This window comes from Dermacentor silvarum, chromosome 3 (assembly GCF_013339745.2).
Source record: "Dermacentor silvarum isolate Dsil-2018 chromosome 3, BIME_Dsil_1.4, whole genome shotgun sequence".
NCBI classification, from domain to species: Eukaryota; Metazoa; Arthropoda; class Arachnida; order Ixodida; family Ixodidae; genus Dermacentor; species Dermacentor silvarum.
Window position 1 is genome coordinate 194,418,188 of NC_051156.1, and position 23,797 is coordinate 194,441,984.

Consider the following 23,797-nt stretch of genomic DNA (forward strand, 5'->3'; position numbering starts at 1 on the left):
GCAATTATATGGACACTCCAAAGCAGATTTCTGTCGTCGGCGTTGCCGTCGCCGTCGCCGTGAGGTTCCGTATGACGTCAACGGCGATGAAATCATGAAATCGTCGCCGCGCTCCGGACGTTGTATGTGCGAGTGAAAGGGCGCGAGGGACGCGCGCTTTCACGGGGAGCGAACGCACGTCGGAGAGCAAACGCGCGTTCTGCGCCGTTCTCCCTGAAGGGCTGCAGAATTGAGCGTCTCTTTCCTCCTTTCCATATATAGTAAGCAAACTCAACTTTTTCCGTCACGCGAAAGGTTGTGGGGGGACGGGAGGGAGGGAGGGGAGGCGACGTTTAGCGGCGGCACCAAATACGTGTTTAAATAAAAACGCCGCGCGCGTTTGGTGCGAACGCGGGCAAAACGCCGACGGCGTCGACAACAGTTCTGTGCGTTGCTGGTGCTGCTGCATGTCCAAGTTTATACAGCTGATAAAACTACTATCCCTACTCCGTATAGCCCTCTACTAATTTGCTATCGCAATTGATGCTTCGCCTTTCGGGTGAAACTGCGACAATTTTTTTTTCTGTAAGATTAGGGAAATTTTTTACAGTGAATTATAACACGTAGTAGAACTAACGACTATACGCGGCAGTTATTTTTCACACAAAACGATTTTTTTCTCGTAACAAAATTGATTTTAAGAATTCGCCGACGATTACGATACCCCTTTGCGAAGTTTTAGCGCCGCTCTATTACGTGTTTTCGAGATCGCTTCTCGTTTCGAACGCGTCTAAGCCTAACGAAAGAAATATCCGATGCCAGCGCCATCTATCGGGGAAGTAGGGAGATAGGCATGACGACAGCATGTGGCCTCTGAGATCAGAAGATTTCTGTTGAAGGTTGTTGTAGAGAGCTTCCACTGCTTGTCTGTTTCCCCGCAGATCAGCGGATATGGGATGTACAAATACAACGCGATTCCTGAGAGTTCATACTGGGAACTGCTAAATCTGTGCAGATAAATGCAGACACGGCAACACCAACGCGATTGCAGACGACACGAAAAGGCGCGCGCGCGCGACACACCAGCATGCATTGCGACCGGAACTAGTACCTCCTGATTGGCTGTCGTCCACCGCTGCGTGCTAGACGCTTCCGGCGGCGGCGTTCGCCCGACGAAAATGTCTGGACAGGCAGATCGGCTGCGGACGGCAAATTTCTTGACGCCGGCCGTCGGACGTTCGCCGCCCGACGAAGTTCGTCGCTCGGACGTCGGTTATTCGCTCCATGTACTCCGACCTATCAGCGAACATCCTGCGTCGTGTCGCCGCGTCGTTACTTGACGCGTGAAGTTCGTCGAGAAAGTTTGCTCCTTGTATCCCGGGCTTAACAAGCAAGAGTAACCTGCTAAGACGCACACAATCCTTTACTTCAACGTCCGAGACATTCACTCCATTCAGTAATGATGCCCTCACCCAGTACTTATTCGTTGGAGCCAATCGTAAACGCAGTGCCACGAAAATACCACTTTGTATAACCTCCGTAGTGTTTCTGGTTACTTATGCAAATTATTTACCAAGCTTCATTATATCTTGCTATATCGAAAAGCACGCTATTCGCTGCAGTGTCGTTCTACCCGCTGCATAAGCCTTTTATAGCGACGCCTTTATTGTACGCGCATGAGAAGCAGCTACTGTCCATCCGTAGCACAAAAAAAAAAAAAAAAAAAAAAATCCGGTGGAGCACATGCTATGATGACTGTCGAAGTTGATGCGATTAGCATTCAGGTAATGTAGCCGCCTCCTTGGTAGCCACCCACTATACTATAATGATGAAGATACATCTTGGTGACGACACTCTGACGACTTTTTTTAGATGCGAGAGCATCTTATGCTCGGGGCAGTGTCCGTTCTGCGGCGTCCGCACCCATAGTGGAAAATAAAACTGTAATGTATGTATGTATAGTGCGCAAGCGAAACTCTCCTTCATTCTCCTCTCCTACGCAGGTGTGCGCTCTCCTCCTCCCCTCTCCCCCTCTCCGCCACAGGTGCGGCGCAGCAAATCATTGCATATAACTCTCTCCCTCTCTCTCTAAGGGTACGCCGGTAGGCGGCGCAAGTATCGCGGCGCAGTATAAAGCGCGCGTTCGCTGTGCTTCCGTCATTCTCTCTCTGTGCAACGATGTGCGAAACGCCATGAACAACGTCAACGTCGGCGCTAGTTGCAGCGGTAGCGCCACCGCCGCGGAGCAGAGGGAGGCTCAGGAAGCCGAACGTCAGCGTCGGCAAGCAGACCCCGAACTTCGGGCCAGGGAAGCCGAACGTAAACGTCAACGTGCATAGGAACGTGCATAGGCCTCGTCTTGGCAAATTTCAAACTCGACCATCTGCAGAAAGACCCATTGACGCTACACTTGACCGACCACAAAGCCATCGTCTTCAAGATACCGCGCGCACCGACGCTAGGGATCACGTACGATCTCTAAATAAAGACGCAACAACCCCGTACAAACATCTCCTCTCTTCTCAATACATTCTCTCACTCTAACTTTAATTAGGTTTTGTTGCCAATTGAAACGAAACGGTAACTCGATGCGCACCCCCCACGATGCTTTCGCATCCCACCATGGTTGCCCGTAGGGTGAGATGATGTCATTTTTTGTCCTTACACAACCAGCTCGAGCCTCAAATAGCAAGGCGCTTCCCTTTGTGTTATCGCACAGATTTTCCCTTCTAATTTCTGTCTTTTCATTCTTGCAAATCTCCATTGTCGTTTTTGTTTCCATTCTTTGCATCGAAATCACTGTCTCTATTTTTCTCTCTCTCTTTCTGATGACTCCTGGTTGTCTATTTACACTTTCAATTGCCCTGCACTTGGTTGCCAACTTTCTTTACCTCTTCCTCCATTTTGTGTCCTCGCTTTTCAGGTAAGGATACTTGTGCACTTTAGCCACCGATTTATTTTGATCCACGTTCCTGAGTCTTCCTTCAAAACTAGTTTTGCTCTGTGTTTCTCCCACTTCAAACGAGGTTCCAGCAGTCCAGCCAGAATATTTTCTGGTAAATAAAAAGAATTGAATTGATAGCTAGGTTTAGCGTAGCCCTTGAACTCCTCAGACTTTGTTCTCGCTATACGCGGGTGCACCCGCCGTGGTGGCGTAGTGGCTTTGGCGTATTTCGCTGCTAAGCCCGAGGTCACGGGATGAAATACCGGCCACGGCGGCTGCATTTCGACACGTGGCGAAATGCAACAAGTCTCGTGTGTCATGCATTGGATGCAAGAACCTCGGGTGGTAGAAATTAATCCGGAGGGACCCACTACGGGCGTGCCTCACAATCGTCATCACGAGACGTAAAACAGCAGGGTCGCAATTTCGTAGCGATGCCTTCCGCTCGATTATTCGCCACTCTTATCATATACCGTTCACGCGTCCGGCTGATCGCTTTGATAACGCGGGAGGGGCGTCGCTCTGACCACTGACAAAGCGCGAAAAGTGCGAAAAGGAATATCATCGGAGAAAGAATCACTACAAAATCGCGGCCCAGGATTTAAATTAATTTAACTTTACGCGACTGCCAGATGTTGGCTGCATGCCTCGATGGCGCACAAGATTAGACCGTTGTCGTTTATAGTCAGCGCCGAGTAAAATATTATAGCTTGACGTTTACTGCTCTTTGCGCTCAGATCAGTGACACAGCTCTTCAGCTGGAACGCTAGTGTGCTATTTTAGTGTGCTTGCGCACAACGGTTACGGCGGGAGCGAAAGATACAACGCTGCCCCAGCTCCACAACCGTGACGACGATCGAGCGTAGCCGTTTACGGTGCGCCCACTTCGATTCGTCGTTTTTGCAGCCAAACCGGCCACTCCGCGTCTCTGGAAACCCTCGCTCTAACTCCACCCAAGGACCGGTCTGGAGCGTGCGTCCACATCGTGCTTTAACGCTCCGCGCAAGTGCCACACATGCGCCGTCAAGCTGTAGGCTCGATCGCCGGTGGCGATCGAGTCTCCAGCCTCCTTATCATCGCCGGGGATCGAGCCTCCAGAACATCGCCGGCGGTGCCGAATGCGCGAACGCACCTCGAGAATCCCGTATAATTGCTTTCGCAATAATATTCGCGCAGAAACCATCGACGATAAGACAGGCAAATAGCCGGGCCTGCCGTCAACGGGCGTTCAGCACACTCATTTGATGCGGTCGTTGTTCTCTTTCTTTGGCAGTCTGCGGCTGCACAGCGTATAGCGTTGGCGTGCTTTCTCATCGCGTAAACGACGTAGTTATATTCCTAGTCTGCCTGGGTTGGGACCACGCTTTGGTGGAATTTTCGAGAGACCTTTCATTCACTAAAGCGTACACCAATGCAACCCTCCCTCCTGGCAAGGACAGTGCCGGTGGTGCACACCGGACGCGACAAATCACGCAATTACACATTCGGCACCCTGACGAAGTCCCGTTGTCGAAACGGCTTCAGGCTCAGGATGCTTTTGTTCGGCAACGGTTATCCATTGAACTGTTAGACATACCACTCGCTCAAAATGACTGTATACTACGTGTTATTCAGGGTGCATGAACTAGAGCACTGCACGGGCTGACTTTTACAGTCCGGGCCCGGGCCGGGCCCGTTTTTACGTTGTGCTGCAGGAATAGAGCGGAAAAGAGTCCCACACGTGTGGTTGGAGCCACTAGACACGCTCAGGCCACGGACACTCTACTTTAGATAACCTCCGTAGTTGTTCCGGTTGCCTACGCAAATTACTTCGCACCCTTATTTGAGTCTTAGTTATTTCGCGAAAAAGTATACAACGTCGTTGAGCACTTTTGTCCCGCGCATGAACCTGTTATCGCAGTGCCTCTTTTCTACGCACTGAGAAGAAGTAACTGATCATTGTTATTAAAAAAAGAAAAAAAAAAACTAAGAAATAACGGTCAGCCGGCCGCAACTGGCGACCACCGGTCGGCCTTTACATTTTGTTTGTTTGCGTTAGTGCACGTAAATCGCATATTTTGTAGCGTGAGCTACACTGGCTGAGGTTGAGCAGTTCCGCGTGGCTTCTGGAGAGCCGTGCTGCGCATGCGCGAGGAGCAGTGACGTCACACGCCGCACAGCTGGCGCGCCGGGCGCTTGCCCGGCGTTTGCGCTGGGCGTTTGACCGTTTGCGCTGCGACTCGGACTTTCGAGGCGGACTTCGTAAACAATCCGTTTCGATATGTGCGCAACGTGTGTGAAAGACTGTGGCATAGAGCACTGCACGGGCCGATTTTTTCAGCCCGGGCCCGGCCCGGGCCCGTTTTTACGTTGGGCCGCCCGCCCGAGCGTGACCAAAAGTTTTATGGTGAGACCCGGACCTGGCCCGGGCCCGGAAATAATCTACATTACCCGCCCGGCCCTCCACCCCTTTAACATAAGCCCGAGCCCAGCTGGAAACTGGCCCGAACCCTGCCCGAAACAAAAAATAAAAAAAAAACAGAATATCCACGAAGTGAATGATGATGAGTGGGCGAAGCACCGGCCGGGGGATCATTGGGGCAAAACGCCGGAAGCGTTCTCCGGAAGACGGAGCGTGGCGTACATATATATATATATATATATATATATATATATATATATATATATATACTGTACATGTGCACAGTATAGACAGCGCTTATATGGCCTTGTGCACCGCGGCGCCCCTAGCTACGGACGAGAGAGAGAGAGAGCGCGCGCGTCGGGAACGAGTGAGAAATATATATATATATATATATATATATATATATATACTGTACATGTGCACAGTATATACAGCGCTTATATGGCCTTGTGCACCGCGGCGCCCCTAGCTACGGACGAGAGAGAGAGAGCGCGCGCGTCGGGAACGAGTGAGAAAGAGAGCATAGCTGCACCTCTAGCGGGAGTGGCGTGTACTAGCGTGGCTACGACGGCGCGACGAGGGACAAGGCTTGACCCTAAGGAGCTTCGCCCCTACATTGAGCGTCAAGCATTGCTACGTGATGTGCGAAACTGCGCTCTACTCGGAACACTAATATATTTCGCATATACGAGGCGACCCGGGGCTCCGGAAACGGGAGGTGGGGTGGGGGCAAGGGGCTTCGAGCCCACCTCGGTCTTGTAACGGTTAGACAAGTCACGGCTAAAGAAACAAACGCTGGCTTTAGTGGTCCAGAGCTCAAGGCTCAATACGATTGAGTCACTTTGCCAGAGCAAACGTCCCACCTGCCAAGGCTATTCGTTATTTAATTTCCTTGCTACTGACACCTTACTATCATTGGAGTTTTGCTGTTCCTGTATGGGGAGTGAATGATTTCCTTGAATTTACTTCCGATAATTTTATTCACGATGTCGACTATATAACACGTGAAGGCGCTTGCAAGTGAATTTCGAGTGCCACGCAGAGTACGATTGCTCTTCCCGAACCAAAAAAAAAATATTACCCCTAATTATTTCATTATGAGGACGTTTGAAGTGGCCAAAAATTTGTTATTTAAATCTTTAATCATTCATTAAGATTCAGTTGGAGTCTTTGGCAACGATGACCTTGTTGATGATCAATATTTACATGACAAATATTTACAACTGTGCACACACATAGATGGATTTAATTCAAGATCAAACAAGAAAACTCAACATAATGAGCATTGCATATATAAAGACCATCACGATCACCACCATGTCAACCACTGTCAACGCCCTCCATTAGTGCGTTGTCCATGGTTTCAAGATTAGCTGTCCCTGGTTTCAAGGTAACGTGCGCGAGGATAACTCGCTGCACGTTACATGCACACAGCCAGAAAGTCGAAGCCCGACCCGGGCCCGGATCAAAAAGCACATGCCGTGCCCGAGCCCAGCCCGGGCTTTCGGGTAAGCCCGAGCCCGTGCAGTGCTATAGTATGAGCTATCATGCACCAAGATAAAAAAAAAAGTCACAGGCCTGCGCGGCACACGCAGCACAGTCACAGCGTAAGCTGGTGGAGCGGCTCAAGAGTAGCTCCAATTTGGGCACCACGCACAACAGGGTCTTCGCAGCAGTCTGTTAGCCTCGTTTCGACGAGAACGACCTGAAATGTCCGCCCGGCGTCGACGGCGAGCTTAGGCTTGTAATGCTCTCTGTACAGCAGTCTGCTGAGCCCGATCAAGCCTTACAACTGCAACTTACACGTCGGGCGCGCCGCGTTTGCAGGCACCTTAACTACATGGCGCCACCTCACTGGCGGAGGCTCGGCAGCTCGGGAGCACGTTGACTGCGTGCCTCGTCTGAATCGCATATCGTCGTCTGCGCCTGTGGACGCTGCGTTTGCAGGCATCTTACCTAGATGGCGCCACCATACTGGTGGAGGCTCGAGTCGTCTCCCCCTGCGTGCTTGCATTAAGGGTATTTTCCGCGGCCCATTAGCAAGCGCTTTCGTGGCTCAGTGGTGGAGTATCCGGCTCCCACTCAGCGGGCGCGGGTTCGATCCCGGCGGGCATCGGGTACTTTTCTCGCGTTTCCGGCGATAGCGGTTACGCGGCAGACGCCCCCGGCGCCGGCCTCATCGTGACCAGAAACGGCTATTGGAATGAGCCCATAACAGCTTACGCTGTAAAATATGCAAATGTCACATAGCTGCACCGAACTAAGGTAATGTTGTTTACCGTCGCTTGGAGATACTCAGATTATGTTTTTGCACTCCGCCGAACTTTATAACTAGTCTTAATTCTTAATTACATGAAACATGTAAATGTGAAAATTGTAGGGCAACATGAGAAACTCGAGATACAGCCTCCTGTTGCTCAATACGTGCTAAATAAAAATGTTTTTCTGAGCGTAAAGGAAGCCCACGAATACAGGCAAAGTGCCTCGAGCGGCTAATCGCGCGGCAATTTTGCGTGTATTCGCGGACTTCTTCGTTCACGCTTGGAAAAACACTTTTATGCGGCAGAAATTGAATAAAAACTGTTTGCAACACCTTTACACTATAGCATCCCTGAAATAGCTCAGAAAATTCAGGCGAGTTAAATGGAACTACAAACAACTTTCTCTTCCGGCGTTGAGCAACGAATAAGGCTACCACAGTAGAGACGTGATCACAGCGATAAGTCAAAGCAACGAGCTATAAAAACAAGTCGTTGTAAAAGTCAATTTGCAGAACACCCACCACTCTTTGCTTCGGCAGCGAAATTCAGGTGTGATGGTCCTACGTAGGTTATAGACACTCACGTTTACATTCAAATTTCGCTCAGTTGAACAAAGAAAGGTGGAGCAGCCGCGCGATTTCCTGCTTCAATCTTTTCACATGTGGCACTGCATAGGGCAAAACAACAGATTTGGGGCAACAAGTGGGGTAGGTAGGAAGGGTGGGTGGGCGGAGGGGGGGCGTTGTCCTTATTGTGATTTGCTTCTTTAGTAGCAAACGTCTGTATTAAAGTATCTCGCGCTCAAACTTGTAACTGCTCTGCCGTCCCGGTATACGCGCTCGTGTTGACGCTTCGTTTAACTCTTCTGACTGAGTTGGCATCCGGAACACAGTAACGCACCTGCGAGCTTGAGTTGCAGCTGTCGACGCCCTTCTTGCTTCGAAGTTTGCACTTCGCCTTTGGGATCTTGCTTGTGTGCTCTACTATATATCCGCGCGAGTAAACGAAATCGCGTTTCTTTTGTTCGGGCTTCCTGTCCGTGCGCGTCGCTAAGTTATGCGTGCCTTTTAGGGAACGCGTTGCTGTTGAAATGTGTATTCGTTCTTTCTTTATTTCCTTTGTCGTCGTCGTCGTTGTAACGCTATCTGCATTTCTTGCTCAAAAAAGAATTGAAAGCGTGAGAGAAAAGAAAGAAGAAAGACCAGAGGGGGAAAGAAAATACAAGAAAGAATCGCACACTGCTGTGGCGCTCTGAGAGAGGAGCCGAAGCGAGTGTTTTACGCTGTGTGTTTACGGGGTGTGTTTTACGTACTGTCTACTTTCTGTCATCGTAATATACACGCTGAAGTTTTGTAAACAAACAGGCCTAGTCACAAAAAAAAAGAAAACTTAGCAGAGAACTAACGTTGACACTTCTCTACTGATTGACTGTTCGCCGCTGCGAACAACAATCTTTGCGAAGTAGCTTGCGTAAACTCAACCGAGTCTATTGATCTTGCATGCGGAAAGAAATCGCGCGAAGTAGAGCGTGTCAAAAAAAAAAATGTTTGACTTCTCTTACTCACACTCTGAAACTCGTCTATAGGGTATGTGCATGTTTGTAAACAAGGACACGTAGTATACAGGTAGAAAGACCAGACGTATCGCTTGTCTGTAATTCTTTATTTGCATACTAACACGGACTCAGGTCTAGCTGTGAATGGGCCTTTCGGGCGCTGACGTGTACATTACACACTCATCCTATCCCGATCATCACTCTTCATACACCCCTCTCTTTCTTCTCTCCCCCCTCGTCCCTCTGAGCAGAGTAACTGGCTAGAGGGCTGTTAACTCAGGCCGATTTTACCAATTTTCTGTGTTCTTGTTAGTTATTCCCAGCTTTGAACGATAATTTTCCAAGCACGTTTTTTTTTCTTTTTTTTTTTGTGAGTGACTTCGATGCATGTATGAACGCTACCTTGCGGGGAAAAAAATGCATCGAGCGGCGTATTCCGTTTTTTTTTTTACTTTATGTCCTTATTGCTTTTTTGTCAGCCCGGCATGTAACGGGGCCGCACCATCGCATCCACATTACGTCAAGCTCAGTGTAGCTTCTCTAGGCGCTTCTTGGCAGCGGCGTAGCCGATATTCGCATAGTGAGTAAGAACTTTCAAATGAAGAATAACCGGTTCTGCTGAAAAGAAACCAAAAAATGAAAGAAGCCGGTACTTCGCAACTCCGAGTCAATGACTGCGCTAGTTTATCTAGATAGAGAAAGAGAAGAAGAAGAAGCAAGAAAAAAAAAAGCTCTTCGTTGCACAACACAGCACAGGGTTATCGCATGGCGTTCGACACGCGAGCATCTTGATTGTTTCCACAAGCCTATCCCGCTCAGACCAAGCGGCGGGGAACGCCCCCGCACGCGCGGACGTTAGCGCCCCTTTGTGATCGTGCCTGCTTTTTATCACGCGCCCCATGGCTGGCGGCTCCGACTGTGTTTGTTCTCGTTCGCGGGCTCGGCGTACTTCCTGCAGTTGCCGTCCGACGCGAGTTCAGGCCCGATTCTTCGGTCCAAAGATGTATGCGAGAACGAATAGTAATTACCCACTGGCGATCGATGCGAGGGTAGTTATCAGCAAATTCAAATTACTATAAGGTTGCGTACTGTAACGACACAGAACATCATTAGTCATTACGTCATTCCGCGCGTTACGTCATTGCACGCGTAATGACTTAATGACTACGGCGGTGTATCGCACATACTGATCCGGGCATCGGTATAAGAGCATCCTTCGAAGCGCGTACGCGAAATTTGGGGCAAATATACGACGAATGCGTTAATTACTGTAACGTTTATTTGCTGGCAAGTTTGCCAAGCAATAGCCTTAAGATTTTGCGTATATTTATTTCTACCTATCGTGTTTCTTAGGCTTGAGAGAGAACGAGAGCTATCGTAAGAGAAGGTGTAATAAAAATGCTGCCGCATTAGCGAACATTCGGCTGCCAGGAAATCACTGTCGTTTCTCGTTCTAGTCTCGCCTCGTTAATTACACTGTCTTTAGCTTCACGGTCACATAATATCCAGACAAAAGAAGCACTCCTTTTTTTTATTTTATTTTATTTATTTATTCAATGTTGGCTCATGAAAACATGAACCACTGTGTATTGAAGTTTAACGAAGCCGTTCGTCTAGGGAGTTAAGTTACGCAGATAATTGCGTCGGCCTAAAGGAACTGAGGAATCAGATTACATTTTGGTATACTTCGTAACGAATAAATTGCTTTATGGGGTCGCTAATTACTTAAATGTAGTTAAGTACGCTTGGTACACTCTCTGTCGTTGCTTCCGCCATTACTTTTCGCCCCAGATCCACTGTACGCTACTTTTCCTTTTGTTCCAGTGCTGTCGTAGACTCCGTTAACAACGTCCCGGATTGTCTCTCTCGTTAAGGTCCGCTCGCTGGCTAGATTAAAAAAAAATAAAATAAAAAATACCTGTAAAAGCACATCCGTTCTTTCGGGAGGGAACGAATTGTGTGTAGGCGATCGATAATACGAGGCTTCACGACTTCTCTCAATCAGAATAAAATTACGTGTCCTTTATTCTGAGCACCAATTTTTAATGAAACCTAATTACATTTGCGAGCGCTTGGGAATGCCATCGTAAATTTAGCCTGATTATATTTTAGAAATAGTTTCTTGCCGTTGAGGAACTTGGTCAAGTCCTGCTTGGCGACCTTGGCGCTGGACCATTGGAAAAGTGCGGTCGCACAAAGTATAGTATCGATCTATTTCATTATCTCTTCTTTTAGTCCTTGCTCGTTGGCCTGCACGCTGCCTCGCCACCCTTATCGCATCGATCAGCCGCTTGTCGCGTAGATAAGATAGCGAGTCGAAGAATGTATCTATCGGTCATTCCGGTTATAGATAGATAGGAAAATAAGACTGAAAAGCTCAGAGGTCCTGACGCTCCATACGAGTCGCAGTTATGCGATGTTGTGAGATCCAATAATTGCACTACGGTAGAATTATATAATTTCCACTATAATTTCACTTCGATCCCCCTCCTACCGCCTCATCGTTGCTTGCGGCCCGTAATACCCCGGATTTTAATTTTAATTTTGAACTTCCGGGAACAAAGCCAACTGAACCAACGTTTCAAAGACCGACAACCGTTCACGGCTGCTACATCTTTAAAGCTATATTTTGTTTCTGGCATCTATAACCAGGGGGAGCCTTTGAGTATTGTAGTGGTTGCCAGTCTTAGTGCATTTGGTCCCGGCTTCTCACCTGCACCCGCTCCTTCCACCAGAGGTCAGCCCAGGGCGTCTCATTGTTGCCCGCGGCGCTGCCGCTGCTGCCACCGCCGCCACTGCTGCTGCTGACGTTGCCGTCTGACGTCGTCATCGTGTCCGCGTCGGCCGACGTCATCAGGCCGGCCAAGTGGACTCACGCGGCCACGGCCACGGCAGCGAAGGCGCCTCCGCCTGCGGGGGCGAGAGAATAAACACCGATGATATAAGGCTCAGAGTATGACACTTCTTAAATAAACTCAAAAAGGGGGAGTCAGCATACTGTCTTTCAAATGCGTAAGCATTTCTATGCCTGCCCAACGAGGAAACCTGTCCGTCGATCCGTCAAGCAAGACGAATGCAATGGCTCATACCCCCGTAAGTAAGCAAAATATGCAATGGCTCATACCCACGTAAGGTAGAGGCTACGAGCGTTCAGCAAAGTGAAGCGAACAGTACATACATTCATTGAAATCACCCATACAGCACACAGAACAGCGTACGTTTCAATAAGAACAAGCTCAAAACAAGTATCCGAACCATCAATAAAGCATTGCATATATCCCCCTCAGCAAATGTAGAGGTGGTTTTGCAACAGCTTCGCTGGACATCCATGTCGACAAGGACCGATAAGGGTCGGATTATGTTCGATAAGATTGATAATGACATCGGGCTGCGTGGTGATGAGCAAGCGGCACAATGCTTACGCATACTTGGACAACTCCCAGGGGAGTTCCTGCGCGATTTATTTCCCAGAAAAACATGGATGTGTCTGTTTAAAGAAGTGCCCAATAAGAAAGAAGCGCTGTCTACTCTGGTTTCTCTGGAGCCAGCAGAAGACGACGGAATTATTGGAACACCTTTTGTACTTGATATGAATGCGTTATATACCAGATACACCGAAGCTGCGCGCTCATCACGGAACCACCGGCGCACAGAAAATGACGAGATAAGAGAGACTCTCAATTTAATGAAGTCGGGAGAAGCTTACCTCGCGGCACGCCTGCAGCATATGGTACTCGTGAGCTGCGTATATGTAGTACCTAGTCAACCAAGCGATAGAAAATTGCGTAATAGAACATTGCCGTTTTTCCAGTAGCCCCAATCTTCTGCGGTTTCTTGTTTTTAACTTCAATGATAACAAGGAAAGCAGTAAATAAAAAAAGACAGCAGGATGAATACCAGCTCCCATAAATATAAGGCCGTAGTTTGAATCAGTGCAGTTCGAAATCACGTGGTGCTTTGCGGCGCTAGTACAACACATAGTCACGAGGCGCCGCCACCGAAAGAAAGCTCCCACAAAACAGGACTCTAGATGTCTAAACAGAGATGTTTAGATCATTGATAAAAAAATTAAAAAAATCGCAGTTTCGCCCAAAAGGCGAAGCATCGATTGCGATAGCAAATTAGTAGACAGCTATACGATGTAAGGATAACAAAGGAAAAAAAAAAGCAGAAATGAGATTGAAAGAACCGGAGTCGTTGCAAGCGTGTACGTAGGGGTATGTTATAGAGGGCACTCGGTGCTCCTGCCACTAATAAAATCAAGCTTAAACCGCCCAGAACAGTTGTAATGGTGGTTGTGCAACAGCCTTGCTGGGCATTCACTGTCGCAGGTTCATAACGAGCGATAAAGGTTGATAAGGGTAGATCGAGTCCGATAAGGTTGATAACGACCGATAAAGCTTGATAAGTGGTCATGCTGGTCGGATAAAGTTTGACAAGATTGATAATGACACCGCACTGCGTAGAGATGAGCAAGTGACACAATGCTTACTCATACTTAAACTCCAGTGAAGTTCCTGCTTGAATTTTTTTTTACTTCTTCACATTTTATGTTTACCCGCTGTTTCGATAATGTGACAACACTTACTCGCCTAACTTTCAACACTATTGTGGGTTCGATGTTTGAAACGCGAAATAAGGAATCGGAGCTTTTTTCCATCCGAGTTTATGAAACCTTAGTGAGTACACGGCACTTGCAGCTTTTCGCCAAACAGCAAAGTACAGCTAAAACATTTTGTCACTGTCGTACGACTTTTTTTTTTCTCTTACTCGAGAAAGTTCTTTACTTTGGATAGTCGGCTCGATATATGGGCCGTGCCAATGCGTGACACACGCGGACACGGCCAGCTAGATATTGGCAATTACAAAAAAAAAAAATAATGCAGGCGAAGACGTAATTCCACGACATAACTACACATATACTGCGATCAACGAAATACTTTAGGAGGACCCCTCAGCTTCAACGCCCTAATCGTTAATGTAAAACGTACGATGCGTATCACGATTGCGCACTCTATAAGCTCGCGTCTCTGCTTTCCCCTACCACACTTGACAGGCAGGGAAAGTGTCACGAATAGCACCGCCACCGGAGATTATTTTGCCCAGAGTGCCGTAGTAGTAATTGCGCATGAGCGCGTAGCGGGAGAGGCGACCACCGCACTGGTCGGCGTAGTTGTCACCGTCCAAGTCGAGGAGGAGGACACAGGCGTGCGGAGGGTCACCAGGTGCCGATGCCAACTGCGTCGCGTTGATCTCGGCAAAGTCGAGGCGTTTCCGGAGAGTGTTGACTTCGTCTATCAGGAATAGCGAGTCGTCATAGAGGCCCGGCGAACTTTTCACCAGAGAGAAGTGGAGGAGGCACGAAGTAGTGGGGGAATGGATCTCGCAGATGTCGGGCTGCTCGCATTCCAACTGGAGGGGCACGCGTCGAAAATCCTTTTTGTATTGGAGGTCCAGCGTTGGCGCGAGGTCGACGATTGAGTGGAGCGGCATCAGGCTGTCGGTGAGGCAAAGCTGGGACCTCCGCACTTTTGTCGCAGGTAGAGAGCTCGCGAACCGCCGGTATGCCATGTGCATGCCACTGGTGCTAGCCTCGCAAAAGTCTTGTATGTAGAACCAGGTCGGTGTGCGCTCGTTCTGCGTCGCCAGAAAGAAGTGGTCGACGATGTCGGCAGTTTCTCGAGCAACGAACTGGCTGGCCACCTTCAGTTCGAGCATCACGGTCACCAAGCCGCCGGACCTTGCGTCGAACAGTGTGCGAAGACTGCGCAGAAGTGTAATGAGCACACTAGCGTCGTCGGGCCCCTCGCAACCAGCGCGAGCCTCGATCCAGTGCACAGTGATGCCGTTGAGGCCGAACCTGTACGTGGAATCGACAACGTTGTTCACCAGCCGGTTCATCGTGGCGTCGTCTTGGCCCAGCGTCGAGAAGTAGGGGGCGTCCTCGGGGTATCCACCCAGCGCCAGCAGGATCTTGACGGCGGTGAAGTTCAACGCGTCGGCTACTGCCCTCAGCCGCTGCAGGCCGTACAGCTCGTCGAACACGGGTTGCCGGCTCGTCAGATTTCCGTTTTCGATGCCCACCGACCAGTAGACGACGTACGGGCACAAGGCGAAGGGCACGGCCGCGAATACGTAGTTCCACCGAGGTGCGCTTCCCGGATCGCTGAAGACACGCGTGTTGTTGAAGAGGCAAAATATGGGTCTCGAGCTTTCGTTTGACGGCCCCAACGAGTACGGGGCGCTTACGTTGAGACGCGGCGGCCACGCTGGCAACATTAAAGGCGCAAGACAGGTGGAAGGAGAGTTCTGCCCCGGGGAAGTGCTGGTTGGTGGGACGACCGTAGTCGAAGAGAACGGCGTGGACGCAGACGACGGCGGGGACGCGGAGAAGGGCGGGGATGCGGAGAAGGGCGGCGGTGAAACAAGCGTGGTCCAGTTGGCGTGAACCGCGAAGGGAACCAAGACGAGCCACGCGGACAGCACCAGGGGGAACGCGAGGGAGGCGCCCACGACCCAGAGGACGATGCAGAAGCGCTCGTCCTGGGTCTGCGTGTCCTCGCGCGAGTCAGCCAGACGGCGGCGGTGGCCAGGCAGGTCGCGACTGGGCCTTGCTTGGTCCCTCGGCGGCGGCCGCCCTCCGACCACATGAATTTGCACTGATGGCGGTGAAGGGCTGAGCGTTTCCGGCGATGGCCCCTCCATCGGAAAGTCAGCTGTCGGGGCACCGCTACTGACAGCTTGCCCGCGTGGCTTGGCGTCACGCAGGGCTCGGATCTTCGGATCGGGTGCAGATGTCGCCATACAGATTGAACAGGAACCGTGGCTGTGAGCGAGCTGCGCGGGCGTCGCGTGGCACGTTCGTTCCGTCTTCTTTTACTGATGGCGCATATAACCACTTGGGGGGGGGGGGGGGGGGCAGGATTCGGATGCTATTGGGAAAGAGGTTTACTTATTACTTATAACAATATACATTTCTGTCACATGAATACGGAAGTCAGCTCCGCAAGGTAGCTCGCTTTGTCGTGCTGATGATATGCATAGTTTTTAACGGCAATTGGTTGCTGAGTACAAGAGCCGAAACATTCCGTGCTTTGTCCACGTGTCGCTTTTTTCCTCTTTGGACGAATTGGTGCACGGCAACTCACTGTTAATTCGCGGAATGTCTTATAATACATATCTGTTTCCTCACATATACTTTTTACGTCGAGTTTTCTGCTCCCGCCACAACCGTTTAACCACCGGCTTCTTGGCCAATCTCTCTTAGTGGGTACGAGCCATGATATACGAGTATGTAGGAAGCAAGCAAGCAAGCAGGCAAGCAAGCAGGACGAGGAGTTGATTTTGATGAAGAGAAAGAAGGAGAGGTCGGCCTGGAGAGCGTGTCAGACTCTGACCTGCTACTTCTCACTGGCGTAAGGGGAAGTGGGAGATACAGGGAGAGGTAGGTGATTATGATATGGTAGAATAAGCGACTATATACACGTCGTCCAATACGCGGATGTGAACTCTAGACACAATACACGCAGCAGTAATCTTGTCCCCCCAAACGTTATCACGCAAACACATCTCACACTCTTCACATGTCCTAGAGACGACCGTCTAAGCCAGTCGCACAGAGAAAGTTTAGGAGTCATTTTATGGTGCGTTGGGCATGGCCATCTCTTCTCCACGCACCTGAAATATTTTCTTCCGAAAAGGGGCGGGAGTCCTAACAGTCAACACTACACTTAAGTGTCCTTCACTCGGTAGCATACTGAGGGCACACGCAGAGTATGTGGTCTGTTGTCTCGGTAGTGTGACAGACGTTACAGTGAGCGTCCCGTTCTTGTGAAGGTATCGGCGAGTGTACGCCACACCTAGCCACAATCGATGGATGAGTGTTTCCTGGCCTCTCTGTAGTCGAAGTGGAAGCCGGAATCGCAAACCAGCGTCAAGTCTATGGAGGCGCTCATGCCGATGTTCGGGGTTGTCCCATTGTCGCGCCATAGAGGTTTTGATGGAGTCATGGAGCAAGGCGTTGATGTCATATATACCGGGAAAAGTGAAGTTTAATAATCTTCCCATCAATGTGCGCCATTTTTTGCCTCCGCGTCTGCCTGCTCATTTCCAGCTATTCCACAATGGCTAGGAATTCACTGCAGCCCAATGTGCCCGGATTACGACGCGGCAGCAAGCAGAGCCATGATGTCATAAACTAGAGGACCATATGCGCTTCTGTGATTCATATAATTACTTAGGAGTTGCAGCGCCGGTTTTGAGTCACAGAACACTCTCAAGTTAGCAAGGCTTTGTTGCAGTATGCAGCGGATTGCTTCTCGCACGCCGGTCAACACAGCTGCTGTAGACAATGTTTTGTGTCCTATCTTGAACCGTTGCGTGATCCCCATTTCGGGTACCGTGTAAGCTGCCGCGGAAGAGCTCTGTGTTATAAAACCATCTGCAAAACCATCCCTCACTCGAAACTCAGGGTCTTCGGATCTTCGCCGTAGCTTATCCTCAGCTTCCCTTGCTCGGAACTCTGGGTCAGCACGTCATCGTTGGATCCGTGCTCGAGCAACTTCCCGTCGTCTTTCCTGCCGCGCCGCTTCTTCTTCCAGAGGTAGTTGCTTCCTCGTCCTCGCCATACTCGTCGCCGAACGTCGGAATGCTCTGCGCCGACCGTGCACGCTTTTATACTGCTCGGTCAACCTCTCGGACAGCCTCTCGGGCACGATCTTCGCCGCTGCTCACAACCCGTTTCCTAGCCTTCTTTGCTACTCTAGGTGTCAGCGCCTGCATTACTGGTTTGCTATGCCTCCTGATAGAGGGCGGCTTTATGTAGTATTGGGTGGCTTCTTAGCTTTTCTCTGGCTACGCCAGATGTCGACACATGCCTAACTGGTTCGCTCTGCTTCCTCTTAGAGGGCGCTGGAGTTTTGAGGCACGGACATTCAAAAATGTATATACACCTCCGTTGTACGAAAAAAAGGGCATACGTTTTTTTTTTTTGCTCCATGATTTTTGTACTGCTTCACCAATCTACATAACTAAATCCACGACAATGTTGACATCCACAGCAAAATACCATAAACTACTGGAGTGCCGTACATTAGCTTGCCGCGGTGAGCTTTGCTTGCAGGGTGCTCCTTTTGGCACTCCTTTTACTGCTTTACATATAGTGCCCGATGCCGCGAATGTGACCTGCCTCGTACGTGCGGATACCTTTCCTGAGAGCAGACGCACGGAAATGCGTTTTTTTCCAGTTCGTCAGGCCTTGGAAACTGCAGCGCGAAATCACCGGAAGCGCCGTGTGCGCCTTCGCCCCGTCGTGGGTCATCACATGCCAGTGCTCTTACCGCCACTGTTCGCCAGCGCGCTGCTGGCGCCTTACGACGGCCTCCCGGTGCCTGTATAGCGGAGAACGTCAAAAACATGGCTTATCATTTCTGCGGCATTTCTTTTTTTCTTTTCCACTTTTTGAGCCCTTCGTCGTGGTTGCGGAGCGGTTTCCCGTTACTCCTTTGCAATATAAAAGATCGAGATTTATAGTCCGCTCTCCACCCCCCCCACCCCGACAGTTCTCTTCCCCTCTCTCCTCTCTTCATGTAGTTTATGAGAACTCGACTCAACACGAGGGTTTCCCTGTAACTAGGCCTTTTCATCAAAGTCTTGTATCGGAACAGTGGGCTCCCACTGATTACGACGACGCGCTTCGCTTCGTTGATGGCGGTGTCGGTGCTCGTTATGCTCGAGCGTCGCTAATGATTTGGCCCTCGTAGGGGCGCAGCCCGTATCCAATTACGGAACCAAATGAAGCCCTCCCGGCAGGCGCAGACCCTTCTTACAAGACGACAAAGTATGTTCGATACAAAGAAACAAAGAAAAGGGGAAAAAAGAGACCACGGAAATCAGCGTAGACATTCTTCTTTTCTGGCGAGGATTCCCGCTAAGCGAACATCAAAATTCCTTCTATTATCCGTTGAAATTATCTGTAAATCTGCCACGAGGTATCTCGCCAAAGAAAAGGAATATCAATGTATAGTAAACAGGCACACGCAAGTATCAGTTGTGATGTTCGCGACGCCACAAGTAGAAGGAAGGCAGGTAAGGCACTTCTTAGGCGTCGAATGGTTTCTTCGATGTTCTTCGAGCACAGCCGATAGTAAAACTAACTGGGTTATTAAATGCGACGCATTTCTTGGCGAAAATTTGCCACTTTGAATGTATCTATCTAGCCGCCTACGTCTTGGTGCTCTCATGGTCGTTTCCTTAACTTGGTATGTGCCATAGCAGGCGTAGTATGACAAAGGTTTATGACGAACGTAAATAATAGGTCATTACATTAATGTTATGACATGCGTGTCATGTAGGTCATGAAACAGCCTCCTACATCTTCGTTCTCTCATGGTCGTTTCGTTAGCTTGGTATGTACTAAAATTGGTATAGTATGACATGAGTGTATGAGGAACATAAATAATAGGACATGACATGAATGTCATGACATGCGTGTCATGCAGGTCATGATACAGTCACCTAAGTCTTGGTGCTCTCATGGGTAAAAAAAAAACCCGATGTGGCAGAGAATCGAGAATCGAGAATGGGTGCAAGTAAGGCTGTGATAGCAACGATAATCATAGTAGAATATAAATAATTACCATGACTAAGCAAAAAATGACAATGACTCAGCGAAAAGAGATTAACACTCAAAAACCACTGAAATGGGTTCGGACGTGGGTACTATGCGAAGGAAACACTAAAGAATGATGGTAGAAGTCATAGTCATGAGCATAGGGACACGCCTATCACGCACAATGAAGTCACTAAATTCTTTTACTTAGCGAGAAGGGTCTTCCCGCCGCCTCATTCTAAGCTAAGCAGGCCGCAGGCGGTCACGCTCAGACTCCTGCAAACTAACTCCTACCCAAATCCGGTGTCTCTTAACAGCATGTATCCTGATATTTATCCGACTTGTTGATGCGCGGCCTGTGGTGAGGCTGCTACTTTGGCTCACATGCTCTGGGAGTGCGAGTCGCTGGGCCCGAAGTTCAGCAAGGAAGAGTGGGACGCGCTCCTGCGAAGTCCCCTCTTTGAAGACCAAATCCTGGCCGTCCAGCGCGCCCGTGATCGGGCTGGCAGGCTAGACCTGTCAGTCCCGTCGTGGGATTAGCCGGGTGCGCGTTTTATCGCGTTTTGCTGGACCCAATAAAAGTTTATTCACTCACTCACTCATAGTCATGAGCATGACTCCGAAAGAATGACAATGACTCAGCGAAAAAAGATTCACCCTCAAAAACCGCTGAATGGGTTCGCACATGGGTAATAAGTGAAAGAAACACTAAAGGATGATGGTAGAAGTCGACTCAGCAAAAAATAACGATGGCTATTGGAAAAATGATTAACACTTAAAAACTACAGGAATGGGTTCGGACATAGTTGATAGGTCCTGACATGAATGTCATGATATGCGTGTCATGTAGGTCATGGATCAGTCGCCTACATCTTGATGCTCTCATGGTAGTTTTGTTAACTTGGTAGGCTCCCCGCACACTGCTTCGCCTCACATCGATTCCCACAGGGCGTGGGATCTGCCAGATTTTTAAAAATCTCATCGTTGTTTTCCGCTGACTTGCTTTACATGCAGGATGCTCTGCTTCTTTCGCATATGTAAAGTTACGTACTGTTGTTTCCTTTGGTATATCGATCCCCCGTGCTTTGATTAGCGTGTCTTTTAACAATTGGTCGTGATTGCGTGATTTTTTTTGTTCGTTCGTTGTTCGGGAATCCTGGTACAGCGCATTGATTTCATGCGGGCTGCTCTCTTTTATATTTTCGCATGTTCCTTTTTTTTTTCTTTTGGGTCAATATTGAAGCGAACAACGTTGACTCTAAATTCAGCCGTATAATACAAGGAAGCGAGCACTTGAAGGGTTGTGAAATTTTTTTAAAAAGAAAAGGAAAAGGAAAAACAGTAAAGTAACGCAAGGTATTAAAGAAGTGGCTTATGACGAGAGCTAATTAGATGACAACGCGTGGTACGTGGATTAAAGGAACCGAAATTAATTATGCAGGCGTCTGTCGCGAAAATGCGGTCCACGTCATCGTCCAAAGTTCGTGACGTGTTCTTTGGTGTCATTCTTCGGGTGCGGCGAGTCCTTCCGGGAAAACGAATGTGCGCGTTCTCTTTCGTTTTTCTCATGCCGCACATTGTTATGAAAAAATAAATAAATAAGAAAACAAGAGAGAGACAGAGAGAGAGAGAGATATTTTAGGGATAAACAGGAACGAGCGCCTGCAAGCTGCATTCTTAATTGCGTTCCACATGAGCTTGACTAAGTAGAAAAATTTTTGGAAAGATGTTGTTCACTTGATGGAACCTATGCAAACGAGATTAGGATGTTCTAGTAAGTTAAACTTATGTGGAACAATATCAAGTGTCACATACAGTATAACACCGGCAAGAGGCTGCTACCGAAGGGAGAGTGGACGCTCAAGGCCATTCCCTCCACGTATAGGTTCCAGTGCAGCATTTTTGCAGATGTTTACCACTTAGTGGAAGCTTTGTGGAACAAGATTAAGAGTGAATCGTTACCCCTTTTCTGGCCTCTCTAGGATTATTTGAAAAGAAAAACTGTAATATAACGACAAAAGCAGCAGCAACAACAACAAGGACAGACACCCTGTGGACTATGCATCCGCCCGAGTGCCTGAAGGCATCGCCGCGAGTCATTAAATAATTTAATTCAACTAATTTGTTTCGCCTATGTTTCGGTGTCTGCCCTTTTGCTCGTGACTGCGCGCTTCATAATGGCCGCCCGTGTGCTTTTGTATTGATGCAAGCTCATATCGTCTGTTGTGGTAGTATATGTCCTCGTTTGTCCGCCGACCAGCGTTGTTGGGCCGGCGACGAGCAATTGTCGGTGTTATTTCTTGCCAGATCACACGCTAGCCGCGGATCGGATATAATAGTGAGCGACAGTTCCCCGGCTATCCAGAGAGCGATAAAGCAGAAAAAAAAAAAAAAGGAAGAAGAAGTACGCTTCTCCTTTCTAATATGTGCCCGCGAGGCGGCGCAACCTGTCCCTCCCCAGTTTTCTTTTATCTTTTCCTTACTGCATCGAGAGCCATCCGCGCACGATCTTCTCGGCTCGCATCCCATCTATTGCCTCAATCCGTCATGTGTTCCTAACACGCAGCAGGTCCGCGCAGCACCCTGCGCTTCTATTACATTGACGCGCGCTTGCGCCCTCTTGAGCCGCCGTTCTCAATTTTCTCGCTATATAACCCTGATTTCATCTCAAACGGGAAGAGGGGAGGGGGGGTTAACAAAACAGGTCGAAGACGCGAAAGAGAGAGGTAACCGCCCTTTTACAGAGCGTTATTTTTATTTCATTTTCTTCCCTAATGCTTTTGTGTCATATACTTTCTTTTCCCCAATGTTTGCTAAAGAAGAAGCTGTTTCCAGTTGTTTCCCTCACTTTCTTTCTTCCAGTCTTTCTTTCCTTTGTATTTCTGCCAGAACCGTTGTGTATCCGGGGTTATAATCGGATTTCGGCGCACGTTGACTAGCTATTGAATAGAAAAGCAACTCGTTTTCGCGTCTCTGTTTTCACGCTGCGAATTACTTTCCACAATCTTTGTGCTTGTTGGCTTTATTGCGTTGTACCAATTTGTTTTGTTTAACTTGTCTTCCCTATGTTGGATAACTAACTAGCTAGCCAACTAACTAACTAACTAACTAACTAACTAACTAACTAACTAACTAACTAACTAACTAACTAACTAACTAACTAACTAACTAACTAACTAACTAACTAACTAACTAACTAACTAACTAACTAACTAACTAACTAACTAACTAACTAACTAAATCACTAACTTAAAAAAGCAGGTTGAGCAGTATCCAGATTATTTGTATTGGAAAGTGTCGGCCGTCTTTCTGTTTGTTCTGAATATATACGAGGCAGTTTAAAGCGAAGCTGACTGTAACGCAACAAGATATATATATATATATATATATATATATATATATATATATATATATATATATACATAGGGATAAAGTGTTAGTTCAGGGAACACCTGTAGCAGTGTTCCCTGGCTTGCATCGTGCATACTTTAGTTTGACCCCATTTCGCACTCTGTTATTCGGAAGCTTCACGCTTGTTATTTGTGCATGCTGTTGTTTGCATATATTGCACACTGTGCGTATATAGTACGTACTCCCGCGTATAGTGTACATGTTAAACCACTTCCGTATTTTTCGTCATCTAAAGGCCATCGCACAGGCCAGTTCTCAATAGCGCCTTCAAAAGCCTCGTGCTCGCGCTCATAACGAACGACAAATTCGTTGTTATACGGGATCTTGCCTGTAGGCAAAGTCAGGCCACTTAATTGTGCTAATGGCGCAGGAGAGGAGAGCCTTTGTCTCAGCGCGTCTAAAGTTGGGGCACTCAACACAGCACTTTTCTTGTGCGCGCATATGTTTTCAACGAACCTTCACTATCTCTCATCTTTCGACTCCTTCCTTCCCCTCTGTCCTATGTATGGTAACCAACGAAACGCTTTTCCGATTAACCTCCCGGTACGTTCTTTTTCATATCTTTGTGTGCGCACGTGTGTGTGGGAGGGTGAAACTAAATGTCGTTGCGGAGGTGTATGCGTATGCCCAGATT

The 23,797-nt window shown here is 48.6% G+C and overlaps 1 protein-coding gene across 1 annotated transcript in view; it reads right to left on the reverse strand.

The window, feature by feature from the left end:
• LOC119445114 (uncharacterized) overlaps positions 1-23,797 on the reverse strand; it is a 130,945-nt gene that overhangs the window by 56,710 nt on the left and 50,438 nt on the right. Inside the window, exon 2 of the mRNA XM_037709436.2 lies at positions 11,857-12,053. Within this exon, the coding sequence (XP_037565364.1) occupies positions 11,857-11,997 (141 nt within the window). The 5' untranslated portion in view covers positions 11,998-12,053. The remainder of the gene's footprint in view (positions 1-11,856; positions 12,054-23,797) is intronic.